This window comes from Diceros bicornis, chromosome 3 (genome assembly GCF_020826845.1).
Source record: "Diceros bicornis minor isolate mBicDic1 chromosome 3, mDicBic1.mat.cur, whole genome shotgun sequence".
Classification (NCBI taxonomy): domain Eukaryota; kingdom Metazoa; phylum Chordata; class Mammalia; order Perissodactyla; family Rhinocerotidae; genus Diceros; species Diceros bicornis.
In genome coordinates, this window is record NC_080742.1 from 56,568,765 (window position 1) to 56,592,919 (window position 24,155).

Genomic DNA, 24,155 nt, shown 5'->3' on the forward strand with positions numbered 1-24,155 from the left:
GAAACCAACCTTGATTACAGGAAGCCTATTGTTTTTCTCAGCTCTACTTAGATTAGAATGCAGGTCCTTAAATTTCAAGGCCAGGATAATAACTGCTAAGGTTGTCTAAACTAAGGGATGTGCAACTAGCGATGGTAAACTTCACAGCCAAGTATTGTAGTAATCTCGAATTCTGTTTAAAGCGGGCACCTATCCTTTAGTTTATCCCCAAACTGCCCTGGCTAAGACTTATTAAATCTGTTAATATTTCCATTATTCACTTTAAATCGACAAAGGCTGAGATTCAATACTTTTTTTTTTAAAAATGAAGTAATACAATCAGTAAGGAATTTAAAAACTCTGGTGACAACAGACCCCATATATTTTGTGCTGACCAGTGTACTAAACCCAGAAAAAGACAGAATGAAAATATTTTCTTAAAACAGCAGGACTAGAATAATCATTTTACAGGTCTCCCTGTAAACTTCCTTTATTGTCAAGGATATTCTGCTTGAGGCCTTAAAACGCTTCCAAACTCCTATACGTAATACTTACATAAGAAGAAAACAAAAACCTAGAACGAAGCAACGTCGGGTAAACAATTAATTTAAAGGTTGAATACACAAATATAGAGCCGCACCAATATGCCTCCGTGTTATCAAACATTTAAGAGTAAACGGCAAAGAGACCCCAGGCCAGAAAGGCGAAGGAAAGGAAGTGAAGGAATTGGATACCCGGAGAGTGAACGGAAAACAAGTTAAAAACGAAGGAAAGCTGAGGAAAGAAAAGGGGAACGACGGAGATGTGAAGGAGGAAGCAGACAGCACCCACGAAGCGGGTTGCAGCCGCACCGGGGCACCAAGAGACAGGTGCGTGGGGCGGCCCCCCGGACTCCGCCCCCCCAGCCCCCTCCCCTGGGGCCCGGCTCAGCTCCCCAGGCCCCGCCCCCTTCAGCCCGCGCCCCCGCCAGGTCCCCCCCGGTTCTGCCGAGCCCCGCCTGGCCGGCGGCGGCCGCCGGGTCAGGTGACAGCCCGGAAGCAGCGGAAGCGGATGAGGGAAGCGCGGCCGCGCTGCCGGAGCGTCGGCCTCCGCCGGGCCTTCTGCGAGGCCCTCATGCGGCGCCCTCGCTGACACCTGAAAGCCGCCGCTCGCTGTCCTCCTGGGGACCGCGGGGTCGCCCGGCCCGCCGCCCTTGGCGGTTAAAGTCGTCGTCGTGCGGGCCCGCGGCGGCTGCCCATGGAGAAGGCCGGGCGGGGCGGCGACGGCGCCCCACGGGGGCCCGTCCTGCACATCGTGGTGGTCGGCTTTCACCACAAGAAGGGTTGCCAGGTGAGGGAGGGGCCCGAGCCCGCCCCCGGCCGTTCGGGCGTTCGCGCGCCGCCGGCGCCCACTCCCTTCCGGTCGGCTCTCCGCCTCTGGACTTGACTCCTCTCTCCCGCTCCTCGAACTCGCCCTCCCTGAAGTCCATCCCCCCACCCTCCCTTCTTTCTCCTGCCTCTGGAAATTGTATTTTGAGCGGCGGAGGAGCTATGTGTTGGTATGTTGGGGTTGGTAGGCGTTTCGGTTCTTGGGTGGAGTGGAAAGAAGGAATCGCAGATGGGCCCCAGTCTCTTCCCCATCCATCTCTGTTTCCATGGACTTTCTGGGTGTCCACCTATGATGGAAGCCTTTAGAAAAATTCAGCTCTTGGACTGCGTTTCCAAAGTAATGAGCTCAGTGGGCTTCTTTCCACACGAATGCCTCAGGTTGGTTCAAGTACATGCGGCGTCGTGGGAAAATCAACTTCCTTTGTTTATGTGCGGAAGCCCTGGAGTCCGCGGTGTTAGGATGGTGTATTGACTCCGCCCCCCTTCCCTTTGAGCCTTGGTTTTGCTGTTTGGTCTCCTCGAGATCTTGCCTTTTGGTGAGAGATTGACCTCTCTCTAGCTCAATTGCAGTAAGAGAAAGTGTGTTGACCGAGCAAAGAGATGTACGTTTTTAAGCTGCTTCGCTGAAATGGTCAACGAGAACAGTGGAACATTTGCAGTCTATGTATTGAAGGCAAGGGAACAAAATAGAAACAGAATTATTTAATGAGAGCAGACACTGGAAGGCAATGATGTCATGTGTTAGTGAACAATTGAAATGCTTAAAGTAATAAAAATACGGATTGCTACCACTAGATAATGTAGCATTTCGCTTCTTGCTCTTCACAGAAAATGTAACATTTTAGAACTTTTATTGGAAAAATTTAAGTTCGTTAGAGAATGATAGAAAAGTGATGAAGAGAGTGAAAAGATGGTTGTGTTTTATGTGTTTTAAAGACTGCTTAACTTCAAAATACCACATTCCTTAGCTCTCGGGTAAAAATGGCATAGAAACATACCAAGGAGGAAGTGGCATTATTCAGTGTGGTATTAAAAAAATTCCGAGCAGCAGCAGTAGAATATAAGTTTTTTAAATGTGGACCTATATTTAGAGATAAGAGAAGAGATATTTGAGATTGTACCGTGGCATGCAAACACAGTGTTCATCATCATTAGATTTTTTTCCCTGTGTGAGGAAGATTAGCCCTGAGCTAACACCTGTCGCCAATCCTCTTTTTTCCTGAGGAAGACCAGCCCTGGGCTAACATCTGTGCCCATCTTCCTCCACTTTATATGGGACGCCGCCACAGCATGGCTTGACAAGCAGTACATCGGTCTGAGCTCAGGATCTGAACCCACAAACGCCAGGGCCGCCGCAGCAGAGCACACGCAGTTAACCACTATGCCACCGCCCGGCCCCATCATTAGATTTTTAATGTTTTAAGACTTCACAACTTTGTTCTTAATTGTCATTTTATAACTTTGGCTGTGGGTGAAGTAACTGAAACTTGGAGCAGATAAAATGATCTTACTGAGATCACACTGCAAAACAGACCTGGAGTCAGACTTAAATTGCTTCTGGCACCATATGTGTTCATTCTGCTAAGCCATGTGGCATTTAGGAGTCTTTTAGGGTAAAGTAAGAGGTGGGGGCTTGCCTCTGAACCAAATGAATGGAACTTTTTGTTTGTTTGTTTTGTGAGGAAGATCAGCCCTGAGCTGACATCCATGCTAATCCTCCTCTTTTTGCTGGGGAAGACCAGCTCTGAGCTAACATCTATTGCCAATCCTCCTCCTTTTTTTCCCCAAAGCCCCAGTAGACAGTTGTATGTCATAGTTGCACATCCTTCTAGTTGCTGTATGTGGGACGCGGCCTCAGCATGGCTGGAGAAGCAGTGCGTCCGTGCGCACCCAGGATCCGAACCTGGGCCGCCAGTAGGGGGGCGCACGCACTTAACTGCTAAGCCACAGGGCCGACCAGGAATGGGACTTTTAAAGACAAAAAAGAAGGAAATATTGGTAGGAAATAGAATAAAATCTTTTAATTTTGCTCTCATCTAAAATAAAGATTAATTATGACATTTTATACCTGTTTTGTTGGAAAAGTAATATAATTTATATTTCCAGAAAGGAAAAATTATTTATTTTAGGAAACAAAATGTAATGCTGCTTGGAGATTAAAGAAAACTGAACAACAGATTTTAAGGTGAAAGACGCACTTTGGGCTGAAGTAGCACCCTGGGTGCTATAACATTTCTCTAGATTTGGCTTTTGGTTTCAGCACTGAGGTAAAGGTGACTGGTTTTGTAAAATGAACACTGTGCTGGGACTCAGGAACCTGGGTGACATCCTGGCCTCACAGCTCCCATGACCTCCAGCAAATCCCAATGGCTTAATTTTTCTGTACCTCCTTTTCCTCCACCAAATTTCTTCGTGAGAATTTTAGACCTGGCAGGGATCCTTAGAGACCAACTACTCCATCTCCCTTAAATTTACAGATGAGTAAACTGAAACCCAGAAAGGTTAAGTGACTTAAGCATATTTACACAGATAGTTTGGTGCTATCAGGAAAACCAGAGCTTGACAACAGTTAAAGCGGTAAAAACAGATTTTATTCAGAGAAGCTATTGCAATAGGGGGAAAGAGACCTCAGTATACAATTGGGCTCAACTCCAAATACAACAAGGAAAATCAGGAATTTATAGCCAAGGAGCAGAGTGCGAGTCAGAGTCAGTAAAGGGGGTTTCTGGCTAAACCCACCTAACAGAATTCTTGCTAAAATTAGACAATGCAGAGACAAATTGGAAGCCCAAAAGTCAGGACCTAGTTGAGAAGAGAGTTCAGAGGAGCTTGATTAAAGTTTGGTTAAGGAGAGACTGTCAGCACTAATATCGAAACCCAGATATCCCTAGTCTTTATAACCACGTCTCTTTTAATAACACTTTTAAGTTGTAGGCTTTTGCGTAGAAAAGAAAAATACATGCTTGGTTTGTTTGTTTGTTTTGTAATCCACATGGTCCTTTGCAGAGACAAGGGCAATTATTTTTTAATAAATATACCTGTTGAGTGTCTGAGAATGCAGAGGGTTCTGCCACAGTGCAATGAAAGATGAGAAACCTAGTATGGGTTATTTTCTTATTGCGGACTGAAAGAAAGCAGCTTTCTAAAATTACACTTAACCTCTCGAAGCAGAAATGAAGAGCTAAGAACCTGGTTGTGCATATCAAACGAGAATTTGTTATAGCTACTCAAAGTCAAAATGCAAAGTGAGTAAAAGGTGATGTTTAGATTGAATTATTGCATATTCTGTAGCTTTTGCAAGAGTCAAACATTTATAATTTTAATAGAACTATTAGTATTTCTCAGAGAAAAATTTTGGCTTACTAGTAATCTGTTAATTATCTGTTACTCTAATGGAGGTTGGTTGGATAGATGTTATTATGATTTCTGGACTCTAAAAGAGTTAAGGTTGGGTGAGTGGATAATCTGAAAAACCTCCATTGGAAACCCTCTGTGGTATTAGCCAGGTTGTGTCTAGGGGCTGCAAACACAGCCAGTCCACTCAGACTACAGAGCAAATGAATGAAAAAAGTCTCTTAGACTGAGTTGGTTGTGAAATGGACAGGTTAATTCAGTCAAAAACGGTGACACTTTTGCTGGAGACATAATTTGTATAAATTCATGGTAGTTCATCCAGGTGGAACAGGAGGTTCAGTGCATGTATAATAGTATTGGGAAAGATGTGAAAATAGTTTATTCGACTACATTTTTTTCATTTTTGGTTGCCTTGCTTTTTCTCTTGTTTGTCTTAGTTTTTATAAAATATCAAGAACAATGTTGATTTTGCCAGGTAAAGAGGAGTATTATAAAAGAAAGTGTACTAAAATTTCCAATATATGTTATATTAGTTCTCAAAGGATGTTCTTCACTTCTGCAAATTAGTGTCTTTTTAGATGTTCTATAACTCTGCTTTCTTCAAAATCCAAATACATTTTATGTTTTGCAGATTGCGTGTGTTACATGCATTAAGTCTTAGAATTACTGATCTAGAGACTGCTGTTCTTTTTTAGTCAGTATATCAGGTGTTTCAGAGGCTCTAATTATGTTAGATTTCCCTCTGGGTAGATTAATCAGCTACCTTATTCTCCATTTTAGGATTTTGCTTCCAGGTGTAAAGGATTAAAAGTGCATGGCTCATTGAATTGTGACTCTGACTTCAGATTGTTTTAGATGTGTGAGGGTGTAAGTATTCAAAATGCTACGGGTCATGTTGATCACCCGTTCTTTCCGTGCAGTGAGATTATTCATAGCAAAAATTCCCGTATGTGGTGGTAATTTGTAATTGTTAGATTCAAGTGACCAAAAGTAAAACCTTGGTTTAAAAGTAATTCCTTTCAGCAGTCTACTGGGTTAAGCGTGATAACTTTACGTAGGGGAATATACTAAATCTTTGTAGACTCTTCTGTTATTAAGGTGCTCTCTAGTGTTATGATAAAGGAGTCAGGTCGTTTCACATGGACCACAAGGTTAAAGCCATCTTCTAATACAGCTGTATTGAAGATCCCCAAACTAGACATATAGATGTTCATTCATCTTGTTTCCTACATTTTTTTCATCTTTGAGGCCTTCAGATGTATTTTAAATGAAAAATTTCTTCATTTATATTAAAATGAACATCTATTAACTTTATCACTTCATTTTTTCACTTTTATTTGGGTAATTTTGTGGGAATGAATTCTGTAAATAAAATGTTTCTAGCGGTGATTATTACCGTTTGTTGATATACTTAACATTTAGAACATTTTGAGTGAGTTAAAGTACTACTGTAACATTTAAAATAGTTTTGAAATATTTATCCAGTCTGACTCTTTTCCTGAATTTTTTTTTTAATTTAGCATTTAGCAAAGGACCCTTCTTCCTTAAAAACTCAACCTGCACTTAGACTCTTTGACATGAGATAATCTAAGGACACCTTTTCTGTAGTAGTTTGCGTATTATAGATTGTGTGTTCCAGAGTTTTGTTTGTTCCTTATTTGCTTTGTAGCAGTAAATGTATAAACTGTATTTGTCCGATTAGCATAATTTTTGGCAAAATAATATAATCAAGTGTATATTAAATAAACCTTTTGATTCTTCCATAGATAGATTGGACTTTTTTTAAATGCTCAATAGGGAATAGTTACTTTGCAAAGTGATGTCATAAAAAGTTGGAATTACTTGATTTTTCACCACTGTTCTGATAGAGTTCATGGCTTTCTATAGTACACTGCCAGCAGTTTTAATTCTTGAGTAAACTGGTTTTACCAGACTGTATTCTTAAAAAAGTCGAGTTATGAAAGAACTAGAACACATATTTACACTAGTTTCAACGGTGCATAAAGCAACTAGAAGTATATATTCCTGTTGGTCTGAGGGAGCTGATCACAGGAAAATCTCCATAAGTAGCAGGATGTTGCATTGCAAATTCAGGGGTGGGTTGAGGAGATGGGGTAGGGGGTTGGTTTATGTTAGAGTGATAGTGTCAAGCCCTGGCCCATTGAGGTTTTGGTGACAGATGGCTGACTGGCAAGCATGTAGGTTTGGACCTGCTATTGATGGAATCCTGTGGTGACAATGATGAAACATTGAGGAGGTGTTGTTTGTGATTCTTGTTGAAATAAGTAGGCCTTTGAAATAGAAAGAACAAACTTTTGGAGAGTTAGAGGTTAGGGAAGAATAATATCTAAAGATTCTTGTGAGCTACTCAGAGAAACTGTCCTGAAACAAGATTGCATTTTCTGGCCCTCCATAGCACTTTTATTTCTTGAACTTGAATATTTTGGTTTTTTCCTGATTTTAGCCATGCTTTTTATATGGTGAAGTGATGGTAATCTTTGAGTTTGCAAGGCTGCAACATTAACACAGAGCAGTGGAATAGTTTTTCATTTGGGCCTTGGCATCACAGCTAAGCAGAGTGGGTGTCAGCCTGTGTAATGGAAATTTAGAAATATCAGGAAGATTCTTTTGTCCTCTTATAATTCCCCCCAGGTAGCTAGAAAGTGCCTAACAGTGCCTAAATTTCTTCCTTTGGCTAAAGTCTTTGATCCCTAGTAAAATGCTTATGCGTCATGGGTAACTCTTTCCTTCATGTTATTAAGATGATTCAGATCCTTTGCTGAGCGCAGATTTTGCTAGATAAGGGAAGACCGCAGATGGGCCCTGGTCACTAGGCATGGCACCACAGGAGGAAGATGAAAACATATAGGGAGAGGAGTCTTTATCTACGTAATAATTTGAGAAAGGCTGGTCCTATTATATTCTTTGGTTAAGATGCCATCAGATTCAAAACTTGGTTTCTCCCTAGAATATTTTTAGAGGATATTGTTTAAATTGATATTTTTGACAATTTTTAGATCATATTCCATGTTTTAAAAAAATAATATTTCTTATGATCTGCAGTAATATGTACTCACTGTAGTTGAAAAGTGAGAAAATATAAAGAAAACTAACACTTAAAATCCTGTATCCTAGATAAATCTGCTCTTAACACCTCGGTGAATATCCCTCCAGTTCTCCAGTTATTTTTTATGAATATACAGAGCTTTTTCCAAAAATGTATTATATTGTAATCAAGTTTTATGACCTGCCTTTTTATGTAACAATATACCATTAATGTGTTTCTGTATTAATAAATATTGAATTATAACATTTAAAAATAGCTAAATAATATTTTGTAGAACTATTTAACTGGTTTCCTTTTTAGAACTTAGGTGGCATTTCAGTTTTTTGCCATTTTGAATAGTGCTGCAAAGAACGTCCTTGTGACTAAATGTTTGCACCTTTTTTCTTAAGTGTGGAGACTTCATTTTAATCCACATTTTTTCATGGAGATCTTGTTAAAATGGATTTTGAGCAGAATATACTGAACACAATTTAAGTCAGTCTGGATGATGCTGCCTTTATAACAAATGTCACTTGTTGTACTGTGGTATTCTCAGTTTATTTTAACATAGAGTGTTTCACACATGCCTGTGACTCAGCTGGGCTTTTGATAGCCAGTCAGAGAGGGAGATGACAGAGCAGTTAGCAGTTACTTCTCATTGTTGACCCGAAACTGCGTTGTGGTTTTCAGCTTCTCCTCCCTGCTTTCTCATTTTGCGTTTCTCCTTTCTTCCATGGACTGAGAGACCACATCTACTAAATGCATTAGAACCATGTATGCAATAAAATGACTTAGTCATAGTTTTTGAAAGAAGACCTAAAGCCATCTCTTTGGTATATTATCTGGGGCTTCATGATAGCTGGTTAGGCTGATAGATGCTTTGTCACTTATTTCTGGTTCTTGGCAGTGTTCTAGGTTATTAAATTGTCGAAAGTCTGACTTCTGAATAAATTATGTTTAGGTGTCCAATTAGATTTGAAATATGGCCCTCTGCACTTGTATTTTCTTCATCCAACTGATGCTCATTGTCACAGGTATGCTATGTATTCATATATAAGGAAATGACTACAGGGTTGTTAATGAAACCTGTTCCCACCCCCATGGCCTTCACTGGTGATCTTAATTTGTTAGCTCTGCTTGGTGGGTATGGTGCACTCCTAGAAATTGGAATCTTTTTTGCCATGTAAAAGTCCAGTATTGAAATGTTAAAAATAAATTGATGTATAAAAGATTTCTAGGGTAGAGTTCATTAAAACAAATTAATTTAAATCATTTGTTAGGAAGTTTCTGATTAGTATTTTTTCCTGCAAGAAAATATTTTTTGTAGCTTTGGTATCATGTTTGTATGTATTTTCAGTAACCTAAAGATAAATAATGTTCCATTTATATCATCTCATCCAGAAGGCCAGTCTGTCTTTGCACCATGTGTTTTGTATAAGTCCTTGTCCTATCTCTCTTCTGGTAGAGGGAACTTTATATACAGTATTCCAAGTATTCCTTTGTACTTTTAGCTGTGATACATTCTCTTGTACCACTCTCTACTTGATCAACAGCAAAATATATCTGGTAATCAAGAGACCTGAGTTTCAGTTTGACGGTAATGGTTATTAGGTGTGTAACCTGGGGGCACATTGCCTAATGTTTTTGGATCTGTAAAATGAGGATTTCTTCATCTGTAAAATGAGGGTTTTGTTATTTTTATAATTTTATTTATTTATTTTTTTCCCCCAAAGCCCCAGTAGATAGTTGTATGTCATAGCTGCACATCCTTCTAGTTGCTGTATGTGGGACGCGGCCTCAGCATGGCTGGAGAAGCGGTGCGTCGGTGCGCGCCCGGGATCCGAACCCGGGCCGCCAGTAGCGGAGCACACGCACTTAACCGCTAAGCCACGGGGCTGGCCCATAAAATGAGAGTTTTAAAATAGATGATTGTTAAGATTCCCTCCACTTCTTGATTCTAAGATGAAATCAGCAAACATTTGCTGAAGACCCATCATCAGAGGCTACATTCAGAAACATGCCCTTAAATTCAAAAGGCAGAACTAATGTTTGGTGTTATTAGCAGTCTGAACAGAGGAACTTTCTGGGATGATGCCGGTTCTGTGTCTTGAAGGGGTGGTTGCCTATAGCTGCACAAATCATCAAAACCTATGAACTCTGTACACTTAAGATCTTTGCATTTTATACTTTGTAATTACACCTCAAATCTAAATAATTTAAAAGTTTTTTTTTAAATAAACCTTTCTCCTTGTAACAAATCACAAAATTCTGCATCCTTCAATACTTTTGAAAGAGCTTTTTCAAGAACTGTCTATTATTCATTTGATTTTCTTTAAACTTCTATTTGTGCAGAGCTAGGACTTAGCTAACAGTTCTCCGTTTGCATTCTTTAAATTTTGAGCCTTAAAATTATGTAATTTAGAAAAAAAGAATAACTCAAAGAAACAATCGCTCAATCATTTTTGTGCCCTATCTTCACATATTATGCTAAACAAGCGTGATATCTTTGGAGACATAAAAGTCACAGTCTGATATAGGAACCCAGACCTCTCTTAGGTATTAGTGTAACTTATGTACTGAAAGCATAAATTTCCATTAAGTGCAGTGATTTTCTCCACTCTTTTTTTTTTTGAGGTAGATTGGCTCTGAGCTAACATCTGTCAATCTTCCTCTTTTTCTGTTTTCTCCCCAAAACCCCAGTACATAGTTGTATATCCTAGTTGTAGGTCCTTCTAGTTCTTCTGTGTGGGACGCTGCCTCAGCATGGCTTGATGAGTGGTGAGTAGGTCCACGCCCAGGATCCGAACCAGGGAACCCTGGGCCACTGAAGCAGAATGCATGAACTTAACCACTACGCCACTGGGCCGGCCCCTTTCTCCACTCTTTGCAAACAAATTATAGCAAAGATTCTAAATTCCATAAACTGTGGCCTAAATTTAATTCCTGCCTATTGCGGACTATTTAAAAACTGTTCATGGGAGCTTATACCAATATAAGGTTTAGTTACTGTGCAATTCATCATTGCTGTTCTATGAAGATGTTGTTATTAGCAATAATAATAGCTGCCATTTATTGAATGTTTACTGTATACTCAGCATGTTAGATATATGTTTATTATCTCATTTATTCTTCACAAAACACCAAGGTTTTATTAGCCCTCTTTTATAAATAAGGAAATTGAGGTTTAGAGATAAGTGACTTGCTCAAGGACACATGGCTGAGTAGCAAAGTGGGACTAGAACTCAAGGCTTATCCAATTTCAAAGGTCCATGCAATTAAACACTTGGTCTTCACATTTATTTTTTTTAAGTATTTCATTTTCTTCAAATGAGGTGTAACATCAACAATGAAGTACACAAAACGTAAGGGTACAGCTTGATTAATTTTTACATGCATATATGTGCATTTAACCACCATCCAGATCAAGATATAGAATAATTCCAGCACTTCAGAAATTCCCCACATGTGCCCCCTCGCAATCATTACCCACCTGAAGGTAACCACTATTCTGACCTATGTCACTATAGATTGGTGTTGTCTCTTTTGTGTCTGACTCATTTCACTCAGTGTTATGTCTGAGATTTATTCATGTTGCTTATATCGGTAGTTTCTGTATAGTATTCCATTGTATGAATATACCGTGATTTATTGACCCATTCTCCTGTTAATGGACATGTGAGTTATTCCTAGTTTTTGATTATTACAAATAAAACAAAAAGCATTTTATTTTAAAAGTTAGGTGGTTATGGTCTTTTTTTTCTTTCTTTTTTTTTTTTTTTGGTGAGGAAGATCCGCCCTGAGCTAACATCTACCAATCCTCTTCTTTTTGCTGAGGAAGACTGGCCCTGGGCCAACATCCATGCCCATCTTCCTCCACTTTATATGGGACGCCGCCACAGCATGGCTTAACAAGCGGTGCATCAGTGTGCACCTGGGATCCCAACCGGCGAACCCCGGGCCGCCGCAGCGGAGCACACACTTAACCGCTTGTGCCACAGGGCCCACCCCTATGGTCTGTTTTTTTATTATCGGGTTTGAGTTGATAAAAGTTGGGTTTTTTTCCCTGTAGTTATACACGTTTGTGCTACATGACCGAAGTGTTTATTTTACTTGGAACCTAGGACAATATAGGAGTTCTAAATTTCTTTAATGTAAAAGATCCTAGTAAGTCAAATATATTTAAGATCCTTCAAAACTATTTTTTACTTTTAAGTAAGAGCTCATAATTAGTAAACGCATTTGAAGCTATCTAGCTTTACATAAAGTAGCTCTCCAAAACTAACCTGATACTATTAGAAATGAATGGCACTTTCTTATTTGTCTGAAACACTTACAAAACAGACTGCAGTGACTCTATATCTGATGGCATTTCTGATTTGTGAATTGTAGATCTGCAAATAATGATATTTCAGTGAATGCTAAATCCTTATAACAGTGCTGTTTATTCTCATATCAGATATATTCGTATCCTTAATATTAATGGAGGTGAATACTTAGTAGAATTTCTCAATGTCGCTACTCATATGTAGATAATATTCTTCCTTCCTAGAAGAAATAACTTCCTAAAAGGAGCATGGCTCTATAAAGTCTTGTTTTTATTGGCTGTGTATATACAGTTTGGTGTTAATGAACATATATATATGTAAAGTTCCAGTGGTTTTAAAGTATAAAAATAGAATGATGAAGTCTTAATTTTAGTACCTCAAGTATCTTTAGTATGAAAATTAACTTCTCTCATATTATATAGTTATATTGATACCAACAAAATATCATGTTCTTCTATATAATAGTCTTGATATGATTCTGGATTCATTGTAGTGGGATTCACAATTATATAAAAAATAAATTTTTAGATTTAAATTAAAATACGTATCATCTGTTTTCCTGTTCGTAATCCAAGTACCTCATCTTAAGTAAAGGAATATGGAATAGTAAAATAGCTCTTTAATTTTAGAAAAATATAGAACTAGCAGCCTTTATTCACTTAAATGTATAAAAGCATATGTTTTAAACTTGTTTCCATTTAATTTTAAAAACAATATAACTTGGCTTTAGTTGGTAAGTCTCAATAGTACCATTGTACCTTTACAGTATACACTTTACTTTTCTGGGCATCTAGTGCACTCCTGAAACTATAATGTGTCATGCTGAGGTAGAGGAGTGTTAAGCACAAGCTGTTTCAGAAGTAAACAGCTGACAAATAGAATCATTTGCTGCCAGCTTTGTAAGAGAGTAACGAGGAAGAGCGCCAGTTCTTTTGTAGTGTTGACCCTTCAAGAGATCTGGGAGAGAAAACGTAACTTAGAGAAGACATGTGTTCTATGTCCAAGGTTTTCTTTAAAGTGAAAAACATCATGACAGAGCCTTGACTTTGGTGCCTAAAATGTTTTGACTGTTAAGAAAACAAATAATCCATGCTTCTGAGTGAAGGAGGAAAAATCCCTGAGGTGCCTAGAAAGGGAACGGAGAGACAGAGCAACTGGCTCAGAATTTCTAGGAAGCACTCTCCTTCTCTCAGTAAGCCCCTTTGTATCAGCATCTGTGGGGACCATGGGTGTGTTTAATTTGTTCGTGTGCTGTTTGGCATTGTGGCTTCTATTACTTGTATGGTTCTCTGATAGTGGAATGGATGTTGAATGCGTTATTAGAAAGTGAACAAAGGGTACTTTTGAAGTACTCAAAGTTCATACAGGCTGCTGTGTTATTGTTTTTTTTTTATAGTTTTTCTTTGTTGTTTTTTCAGTCTTTTGTTTCTGAGGACAAAGTAAATGGAATCTGACTAGAGGACATCAGTTTGATTTGTAAACTATGGAAAGGAGTGGTAATTTTTACCATTCCTGGAAGACAAATTTATGTTACCATTTCTTACATAGTTCATTTAGCATTTAGAAAAATTGCCTTTTTATTCCTTGTGATTAGAGCATCTTTATTCGGCTTTCATTTAGAAATCAGCCATTGTCTTCTTTTTCCCTTCTCTTCTTTTGTAATCATATAAGTTTGTAAATTCTTGCTACTAATTGGGATCAAATTAGATACAGCCACATGAATGTTGGTTGACATAAAAAGAGAGAGATATGAAATTTGCATGATTTTAGTAACTTTATCCTTTGGGGAGACATTTGATATATCTGTCACACATTGCATGTGCTAATACCCCTACCAGACACCATCTTTGATCCCCAAATTTAACTTAGACTTTGGGCTGTGAACTTTCACTATTTAATAGTAACCTTACCAGATGATAATTCATTCTAAATGTTTCTTAATCTCTGGAGATTTACTTTGATTTTTGTCAATGATTTTTCACATATACTTAGGGCTGCCATGTATAGCTGCATAGACTTCGGACAGCATAGCTGTGCAGGGAGAGCCCTTCATGTAAACTGTAGAGTCAGTGGTCCCCCTGGAGTTGTGCAGTGAGGCAGCATATTGTACCTACCTCTGCTTTCTCTTGTACTGCTTAGTTTAATTGGCGTTATTGTTTAAATTGCCTTTTGATTCAACTGAGTATTATTTAAGAGTCTCAGGTAGCTTCTAAGAGAATTCCTCTTAAGCCTCTGTGCCATGAGTTATTTGTCTGGATTATTTTAAACGTATTGAAAGGGGGCATAAAGAATATTTAGTCAATATTCAAAATATGAAGAATATACAACTTAAGATTTAAAAATCCCATTGAGTAAGAAATAACATTCTTTTTTGTTTTGTTTTTCCCCAGACGCAAACTGAGTGTCCTACAATTCAATCCTATTCTGCACTAACTACTGAGAGTTAGCATCAGACTCCATAAGTTTAAGGGCTTAGTTCCACAAGGTGCCCTCACTTTAGATGCCAATCTTGAGTCCCCAGGCTACCTGCACTTCTGTCCAACTTAGCGACAAATTCAGAGGTTCCCATGACTCCGTCTCAGGTTCTATAATTTGCTAGAACAACTCACAAAACTCAGGAACACACTGTTTACCTTTACTGGTTTGTTATAAAGGATACAACTCTGAAATAGCCAAATGGAAGAAATGCATAGGACAAGGTATGGAGGAAAAGGCATGGAGTTTTCATGCCCTCTCTGGGCACACCACCCTCCCAGCACCTCAATGTCTTTGCCAACCCCGAAGTTCCCTGAACCCCATCGTTTAGGGGTTTTTATGGAGGTTTCATTACATGGGCAGGATTGATTAAATCATTAGCCATTGGTAATTGAACTCAGTCTCCAGTCCCTCTCCTCTCCCTGGAGGGCAAGAGGTCGAGCTGAAAGTTCTAACCCTCTAATCAAGGCTTGGTCCTTCTGGTGACCAGGCCCCATCCTGAAGCTATTTAGCCCCATCACTACCAAGAGTCACCTCATTAGCATAAACCCAGGTATGGTTGAAAGGGTCTTGTTATGAATAACAAAAGATGCTCCCCTCACTCAGGAAATTTCAAGGGTTTTGAGAACTCTGGGCCAAGACTGGGGACAAAGACCAAATATGTATATTTTTTATTATCCCACACTTGCATAATACTGAGTGGTTTATAATAATGTAAAAAAAAAGAAAACTAGAAAAAAATGTTCAACAATAGAATATTGATTAAATAATGAAACAATACTAGGTAGCCATTAAAATTGTTGTTGTGTAGACATAGGAGTTTGTATGAGGGGTTTTGAACTTGATTAGCAAGTTCAGCGGTTTCCAAATGCAAGGATTTGTTGGTAGCAAATATACCAGCAGAAGAAAGGTGCTTATGGCCCCTTCCTCCATCTTCAAGGCATCTGGAAGCATAGCATCTTCAAATGTCTCTGACTCTGTCTCCTCTGCTTCTCTCATATAAGGACCTTTTTGAGTACCTTGGGGCCCCCTCGTTAATCCCCATCTTGAGATCCATAATCATATCTGCAGAGTTCCTTTGTATTGTAAGGTAACATATTGACAGATTCCAGGGATTAGGACATGCACATTTTGGAGGGCTCTTACTTTACATACACACAGTATGTTGTAACTATCTTTTTTTATCAATATATATGAATCTAACATTCTTTTTAACAGCTGGATAGAAGTGATGTAAAATTTATTTAACCACTCTTCTGATGAATATTTACGTTTCCAATTTTTGTGCTACCATTTCATGCTGCTGTGAACATTTTTGTACATATCTGAGTGAATATATCAGTATATCTGTGAGATAAATTCCTAAAACTGAAATTGTTGAGTCGAAGGGTAAATGTATTATTGTTTTGATAATATTGCCAAATTGCCATTCAAACTGTTGTACCAATTACAGTCCCACAGCCAAGCCTATTTCCCCATACTCTTGTCAACACAAAATATTAATAATCTTTTTCATGTTTTTCGGTATATGAGTAAAAATTTTATTATTTCAAATTGCATTTCCATGATAAAAATGAGGTTGAGCATTGTAGTACTTTCTTTTAGAATTTTCTAGATTAAACTCTTTGGATCCTAAGTGATATACTCATGAGAATTTGGGTCCAGGTTGTTTATATTTATTTAAAAGCATGTTTATTCTATGCTAAATGCTTTTTAAATAAATATCTATACGTTAAAATTAGCAGTTTTCAGAAAGAAATCGTTTTGTAATACAAAAACTTCTTACGGTAAGTGTTATATATTGGACTTTGGTGTTCATTACATAAAATACAATAATTTATTTCCTTGTTTCTGGTTTTTTTGATGTTAAAGCAAGAATTCTGAGTTGGAAGTTTTTTTTAACTCTATAACTACCAGCTTCATAGCATCAGCTTTGAATTTATAAGTGTCTGTACTACCTCTTTGTCACATTCTTCCTTCCCTCACACTTTAAAGAATTGTCAATATATAAAACCTTTATGAAAGATTTATAAAGATACAGAGAAATGTGAAATGTAATTTGAGATTATTTATGCCCAGCCTTCAATTAATTGATCTTAAATGACTGATCTCTGAGAGAAAAGTTTTACTCCATAATCCAAACCTTTTAAAAAGTCCTTTAAAACTGAAATCATTGATTGCATCTGGAGGTGGGGCCAGGGAAATGACTGGGTAGCCAAAGTGGTAGTGTCGAGGGTGAGAGGGAGTCTTTTTACTGCACCTATAGTCCTTTTGATATTTTCAAGCATTTCAAATATGGAACTAGATCATATTTCAAAAATAATCATCATTTTTAAAGCCCTTTTATAATTGGCTCTAATGTGACTCAAGTGGCAGTTTGATTCCATTGAGATGTGGGAAGATGAACCATCATATCTTTCCACATTAAAGATGGGATCTAAAAGTGATTCTTATTACTATGTTGTTCCAATCTTAGTGTATATGTTACTAATGCAATCAAATTCCTGCTTAAATATACTTTAAAAGAAAATTAAACATAAGTCACCTAGAACTTCTAAGTCAATATCATAACCCAAGTCCCGTGCATTTAATTCTGCCTTCCTCTCCAAAAGTCTCATTGAAATAACAGAAAGAAATAGAAGCACAGAGAAAATGCTAATAAACTTGGGGAACACCAGAAACTGGGGATGCATACTAAAAACTTTGTTATTTCTACAAGACAGTGTTGGAGAGACTTCATTGAACTTTGGTTTATCAATTCTCAGCCTTAAAAAATATAACCTAGAATGTTGATTAATGCCCACTCAACCCCCCTACCAATTCCCCATAAAAACCATAAGCTCAAAGCTACCAGCATTGGGGGCAAGGGAGCCAATTGATGGGTAGTAAACCTGGATCTTGGCTCAACATTTCAGGCTCCTTTGTTGGACCTTTTCTACTCAGTTCATTAGGAACTTGGTTTTCCTCAGGGTTCCATGGTTTCAGTTACCATCTATTTGATGACAACTCCCAAATGTAAGTCTCCAATGCAGTCATCACCACCACTACCCACTGCCTTCTTATACACATTAAAATTTAAATTACAACCTTTAAATCAGAAAGGGGAAAAGAGTTACAAATCTTTCCTCCTTTTACTCCTTTTTTCTTTTTCTCTTCTACAGTATAGGTTTTGCTGATAATGTCAAATGGCATCCACAAGTTTGGCTTAACCTTACTTCTGTCATTCAGAGTATAAAGCATTTTTGCCTGTCAGGTTAAAATGCGCCCTTTGATCAACAAGCTTTTCGCTAACATTCCTTACCATTTTAGGTTGAATTCTCTTACCCGCCCCTGATTCCAGGAGATGGACATGACAGTCACACTTTACCTGAAGAATGGAAGTATTTACCCTTCCTTGCCTTACCAGATGGCGCACACAACTACCAGGAAGGTATGTAAACAGATAGTGGAACAATTAGTAGATGCCATGTTGTTTTTTTTCAATTTGCCAAGATATCTTAGATTCTAAGTACTTTGGTAAATGAAAAGCCTTTGGCCTATTGTGACTATTCATAAAATAGTTAAATCTTTGTTGGGAGATGACTAGTCATGAATTAGAGGACCTCCAGAGGGGGCCAGGCTTATATTGGTAATGGCTAGTGAACCTTGTCCACTCTCTTGCCAGGAGCCCTGGCCAAAGTGAGTGATTAGCTGGATTAGGACATTAGCTATTGATAGCACTTCCTGCATTTATACTTCAGACTCCTCTTAGAGGCAAACTAAAGGGCTTACTTGCACCAGCTGCACATTGATTGCACTCTAGCTGTAAACTTACTAGGTTAGTACTCTAGTGCCCACCTGGAAGCAGCTGGGATTGCTTCTCCACCCTTGGAGCCATTGCCATCACAGTGCTATGCTTAAAAGTTTGCTTACATGCATGCAGAGCATGTTAACACCCTCAAAGAGAGCAATGCTGTGGAGTTAGTACTGAGTCTCCTGCCACCCTGTAAATGAGTCCTTGACTGGCCTAATGAAGGACTATATTTTGTCATGGTATTATAGAGGCTCTACCAAAACACTAGATTAAATTTGGTTTGCTTACCTGTTTTATTGATGTTTAATAATCTTCATATGAAATGAAGTAAATGTTACTGTACAGTTTAACATAAAATTTAAATACAGTATTTTTAACCTCACAAATCTTTTTTTATAACTCTTTTATTATGAAAACTTTTAGACATAAAGAAATGTTCAAAGAATAGTATAGCAATATTCCACAGATTTTCTTTATATTTGTGTATGTGTACAATTTTACCTGTACTATTTGAAATTCAGTTGCAAACATCTTAACACTTTATTTCTAAATACTTCAGCATGCATCTCCTAAGAATAAGATCATTCTCCAGGATAACTTCCAGTACTGTTATCACAGCTAAGGGATTTAACAGTAATCCCATAATACCATCTAATATCCAATCTATGTTCAAATTTCCCCAATTGTCTGAAGAATTTCTTGGATCTATTCAAGGTTCATGTGTCGCCTTTGGTTTTTATGATACTCTGCTTTCTTTTAATCTGGAATAATCCTGTATAGATGCAGTATTTTCTGAGATAAGTGATTATAGTCTCAATTGGACCTGTTCTAAGTCAGCCCCTGGGCTTTTTGTGATGAGTGTACACTGTAAGGCAGTGAGAGGAATTCTGAGAAACCAGTGGTTGTGATACTAGAAATAAGTATGATATGGGTTCCTTGTTACATCATCGTTTTTGTTTTAATGACTGCATTATAATAACTTCAAATTTCATTATTTATTAATAAGGGTGATTCACTTTGGTACTTACATTTTTCTGTGTATCTCTTAGATACTGTGTTTTTTCACTTGCCACCCAGAAATGGAAATGGAGCCACAGTATATGGTATCTCTTGCTATCGACAAATTGAAGCCAAGGTATGCTAGTTATTATGAACAAAAAAAGAAACACTCCAAAATTCTTTTCTTACCAATTCAAATTCTAACAAAGTGTAAAACTTGGGGAAATATGTAGTCTTTATTTTTCATATGGTCCTTGTGATATTGTTTAAAATTTTTATGAACAGTTTGTAGCTGTTTTCCCAATAGTACCAGTTTATTCACATGAATGTTTTTGTAAGTTGACATTGGTGACTATATTTATATTTGTATCATCATATTTTGTACATTATTCTTAGATAATGATACCTCAATTATCCATATGTCTTCAGAATACTGTATTTAAATTTCATGGTGTCCTTGAATTTTCTGTTTCCACTATTTGGTATGTAACTTAGAAAAATGGGGTGGTAATGTATTGTTGTGTTTTTTTGTTTTTTGGTGAGGAGGATTGGCCATGAGCTAACATCTGTGCCCATCTTCCTCTGTTTTGTATATGAGACACTGCCACAGCATGACTTGATAAGTGGTGCGTAGCTCCACACCTGCGATCCGAACCTGTGAACCCTGGGCTGCCAAAGCGGAGCGTGTGAACTTAACCACTATGCCACCGGGCTGGCCCCTGTTGTATTGTGTGTGTGTGTGAGGAGCACCAGCCCTGAGCTACCATCCAATGCCAATCCTCCTCTTTTTTGCTGAGGAAGACTGGCCCTGGGCTAACATCCATGCCCATCTTCCTCTACTTTATATGGGACGCCGCCACAGCATGGCTTAACAAGCCGTGTGTCGGTGCACAGCCGGGATCCGAACCAGCGAACCCCGGGCCACTGCAGCGGAGCACACACACTTAACCGCTTGCACCACCAGGCCAGCCCCTGTATTTTTTTTTTTAAGCAGCATTTTAGAAGTATTGGAAAGTACTTAACGGTAGCTTCAAACTACTCGTAAGTTATCTTTATTATTTATAACTAAGATTTTGATAATTCTTAAACTACCTGTCAGTTTAATGCCTGACTGACTATAATAGCTCTAATTAATAAATTCAAATAAACCAAGATAGGTAGCTCTCCCTTTCATGGTTTGCTTCTGAGTAGCACTGTTTTTTTCTGGTGGGGATACTCTTTGTGAATAAAAATGTCTTTCTTCTCATGAGATCACTAATACTCTGAAGTAGTGAGTGCCTCTCAACCTTGGCTGCATACTGGAATTACCTGGGGAGCTTTAAATACTAGGGATGACTGCGTGTCAACCCCAGAGACTCTGATTTAATGTTCTGGGCATCAGGAGTTTTAAAAGCTCCCCAACTGATTCTAACATGTAGCCAAGATTGTGAACCACTGCTCTAAAACAATGGGGCTTTTTTTTGTTTTTTTTTTTTTTTTGGTGAGCAAGATTAACCCTGAGCTAACATCTGCTGCCAATCCTCCTCTTTTTGCTGAGAAAGATTGGCCCTGAGCTAACATCTGTGCCCATATTCCTCTATTTTATATGTGGGATACCTGCTACAGCATGGCTTGGTAGGCGGTGTGTAGGTCCATGCCCAGGATGGTCTGCAAACCCCGGGCCGCTGTAGCCGAAAGCGGGAACTTAACCACTACACCACTGGGCTGACCCCTAAAACAATGGTTTTTAACCGGAATTACATGGAGACTTTTTTTTTTAAATATATATGCCTGGCCTTTCCTTCTACTGACTGAATTAGAATCTCTGGGAGTAGAGCCTAGGCAATTATAAGTTTTAAAAACTTTCTCAGGTGAATAATTAACTTAGTAATCTTTAAAAAAATTTTTTTAACTTTTTGTAATGAACATTTCAAACATGCAGATAAATTAAAAGAAGCATACAATGAACACCTATATACCCACTGTCTAGATTCAACAATTCTTAATGTTGTGTGTGTGTGTTTTTCCCTGAACTATTTGAAAGGAAACTGCAAGTGTAAATTCCAGCATACCCAAAGTGGTTAACTACCGTGAAATAACCCTCCATGCCCAGGGCCTGGAACATAGGACACACCCAGTAAATGTTTGTGGAATGAATAACTGAATTTAAAGATAAAGATAAAGAAACCTGAGAATAAGAGTTAGTCTGGTAGCTTTGTGCATTTGATTTCTTTGTATACTGTTACCTTGACATACTTTTATATGAGATGAATTGAGCTGTTGCCCTTTCTTGGAAATCTGTTCCTTTTACTACCTTTTATCTCCTATAGCTTATGTAAGCACTAGTAAAATTATTTCTCCAAAACTGTTGTCATTAAAACAGTTCTCATGCTCTGCAATGGCAGAGCATGCACAGCTTTAAATGGCTCTTTCAATGGCGTTTCATACTGCCTGTCTCCCTTACCCCCTGGGTCTGACCCACTCCAGAGTATATTGGGGTTGCCCATTTCTCCAGGTTTTTCTAGCCTCATCTGATAAGCAGATATTCCAGATATCAGAGAGATCTAGAGCCTAGGAGAATTCATTCAGAGGATTCAGAGGATTCCCTCTGAATGAAGGTGGCACCTGATGGATGAATTCAGTTAAGGTGGAAAGGTAGAAAACAGATTGAGGAAAGGTTCTACTCTTGACTTAATTTGATGACTAATCATCAGTCAGTTGAAGACACTGAGACCCCTCACTCCTTAAGACAGAGCCAAGGAGATGTCAGGCAGTACACTAGAGGGAGTAGGGTTGTTCTTACTTCCCTCACAGCCTCACCTGAGGTTGATCAAATCAAGGCTTGTTTTCTACTAGCCGAGAACGGTAGAAATCTCACGTGGTCATCCTCAGCATCACCAAGACATGAGTTATGGCTCGGAGCTGGGCTACAATACAAGTCTGCCAGGTTAGACTCCCGGTACCATAGAACAGTCAGCTTAACAGAGCTGCTGACAATTCTTCCATGTGGAGAAACAAGCTGTTTTTGTCATCTCTTAAACTATCCCCTTCTCACCAGAAACAGTGGTCTCTGAAAGGGCTGCCCATCTTAAAACCAGAACCAGGGACCGTTGATTTGTTATGGGTGTGGCAGCTTACACATAAAGTATTCCCCCGCCGACTATAAGTTCCTTGAGAGTTGAGATTGTCTCACTGTTATATTCCCATTGCCTGCCAGGTTGTGGTGCATAGTGCCCTGGCTGACACTTATTCATTCAATAAATATTTTCTGAGATTCTCAATAAATACTTTTTGAATTAAATTAACTAAATGCAAGAAATCTTTTCTATCTAATTGCTAGTTTTATATTAAAAAATAATGGTTTTTAAATATTTCTGTGAAATAGTTCTAATAATGACTATTTGTTTATAATAGGCATTAAAAGTACGGCAAGCAGATGTCACCAGAGAGACCGTTCAGAAAAGTGTCTGTGTTCTAAGCAAGCTGGTAAGAGACCAAATAACTTGTTAATGTGTTTGTTAAACATTCATGACAGATTTTTATTTGAGGTTAAGGCATTATTAGAATAAGGGGAGATTTATGAAAACAGTAATATGTTAAAATTAGTCGGGGGCTCATTATTTATGCTCCGGCATCTCCTCTTTCTCTTTGCCTTTCAGCAGTTTTACTCTCATTTGCACCTCTCTCCAAAACTAGATGAGAGGAGGGAGATCTAATAGATAGGTTTTTGGGAAGGAGGTTGACACTTGGCCAAAATGAGGTAGCTGATAAATTTCGTTTATCCATTTTTGTTTTGTTCTCAAGACTTTGAATAAATAATACTTTACTAAAATTCAAAATATCATAATTACTCAGATTTTATTGATAATATAGAAGTACATGACTCTTTTGCAATCAAAAATTGTAGCCTTAACTTGCTCTTTAAAAACTTAAAATGTTTGAGGAAAGGAAATGACATAATGAATTGTACTATAACAATACTTTAAAATTGTTTCTTCTAAGTACAAGTTGATCAGATGCAAGTGTACAATCATTTTAACTTTTTATTTTTAAAAATAAAATATATAACATTTCATATTTTTCATAGCTCTCTTCATTAAATCGTTTGTGATGTTCCATTTTTATTAATGGAATAATAACACCTTTACCAGTAACACCAAATGCCTAATTCTGTGTAAAATGTAGTCCCCCAAATCCCCTTTGTGGGGAAAAATCCAGATCTCTGTCATATTAATTATCTGAGATCTGTGTGATTACTGAATGCAAACTTTTCTGCAGTGAACCTAAAACAAAATTGAGAATATTTTGTTAGCCTGGTCACCAAATGTATATATTTTGTTTATTTATTTCTTCACCAAATGTATATATTTTGTTTATTTATTTCTTCTGCAATTGTCCAATTTCTTATATCCACAGACAATTTAAATGTAGTTTGCTTAATACGAGTTTTGCAAAATAGGATTTGTTTTGGCTTTTATTACTAAGCTTAAAAAAAAAAAACCCTGAATAATAATAATTTAGTACTGTGACATTTAATAATAAGATTCTGAAAGTCAAGATATTTTTTCCAAGATAGTAATTTTAAATATAGGGCAAGAATATTCTCCTAGGAAAGGATTGGTTATAAAAGACCCCAATATCAGAAAACTGGTAGATTGCTAATCTGACTCCTGTACACAGTTTCCAGAAGGGTAGCCTGAAAAATACACATCAGTGAATTACATTTTTTATACTGGGCCAGATGACCAAAGCATAGGAGTACCAGGTATTAAAGCAAACACAACATGTTGGAAAGCTTCCTGAGTAATGATTCTTCAAAGAACAGTTATAATAATAAT

General features: G+C 38.0%; 1 protein-coding gene across 2 annotated transcripts in view; it reads left to right on the forward strand.

Annotated features, from left to right (window-relative positions):
* The first annotated feature begins 1,053 nt into the window (after positions 1-1,053).
* AVL9 (AVL9 cell migration associated) overlaps positions 1,054-24,155 on the forward strand; it is a 56,343-nt gene continuing 33,241 nt past the window's right edge. Inside the window, exons 1-4 of one of the 2 annotated variants that reach the window (XM_058527887.1) lie at positions 1,054-1,308; positions 17,856-17,976; positions 19,389-19,474; positions 22,732-22,803. In XM_058527887.1, the coding sequence (XP_058383870.1) occupies positions 1,216-1,308; positions 17,856-17,976; positions 19,389-19,474; positions 22,732-22,803 (372 nt within the window). In that variant the 5' untranslated portion in view covers positions 1,054-1,215. The remainder of the gene's footprint in view (positions 1,309-17,855; positions 17,977-19,388; positions 19,475-22,731; positions 22,804-24,155) is intronic. The other variant, XM_058527878.1, reaches the window with a different exon arrangement.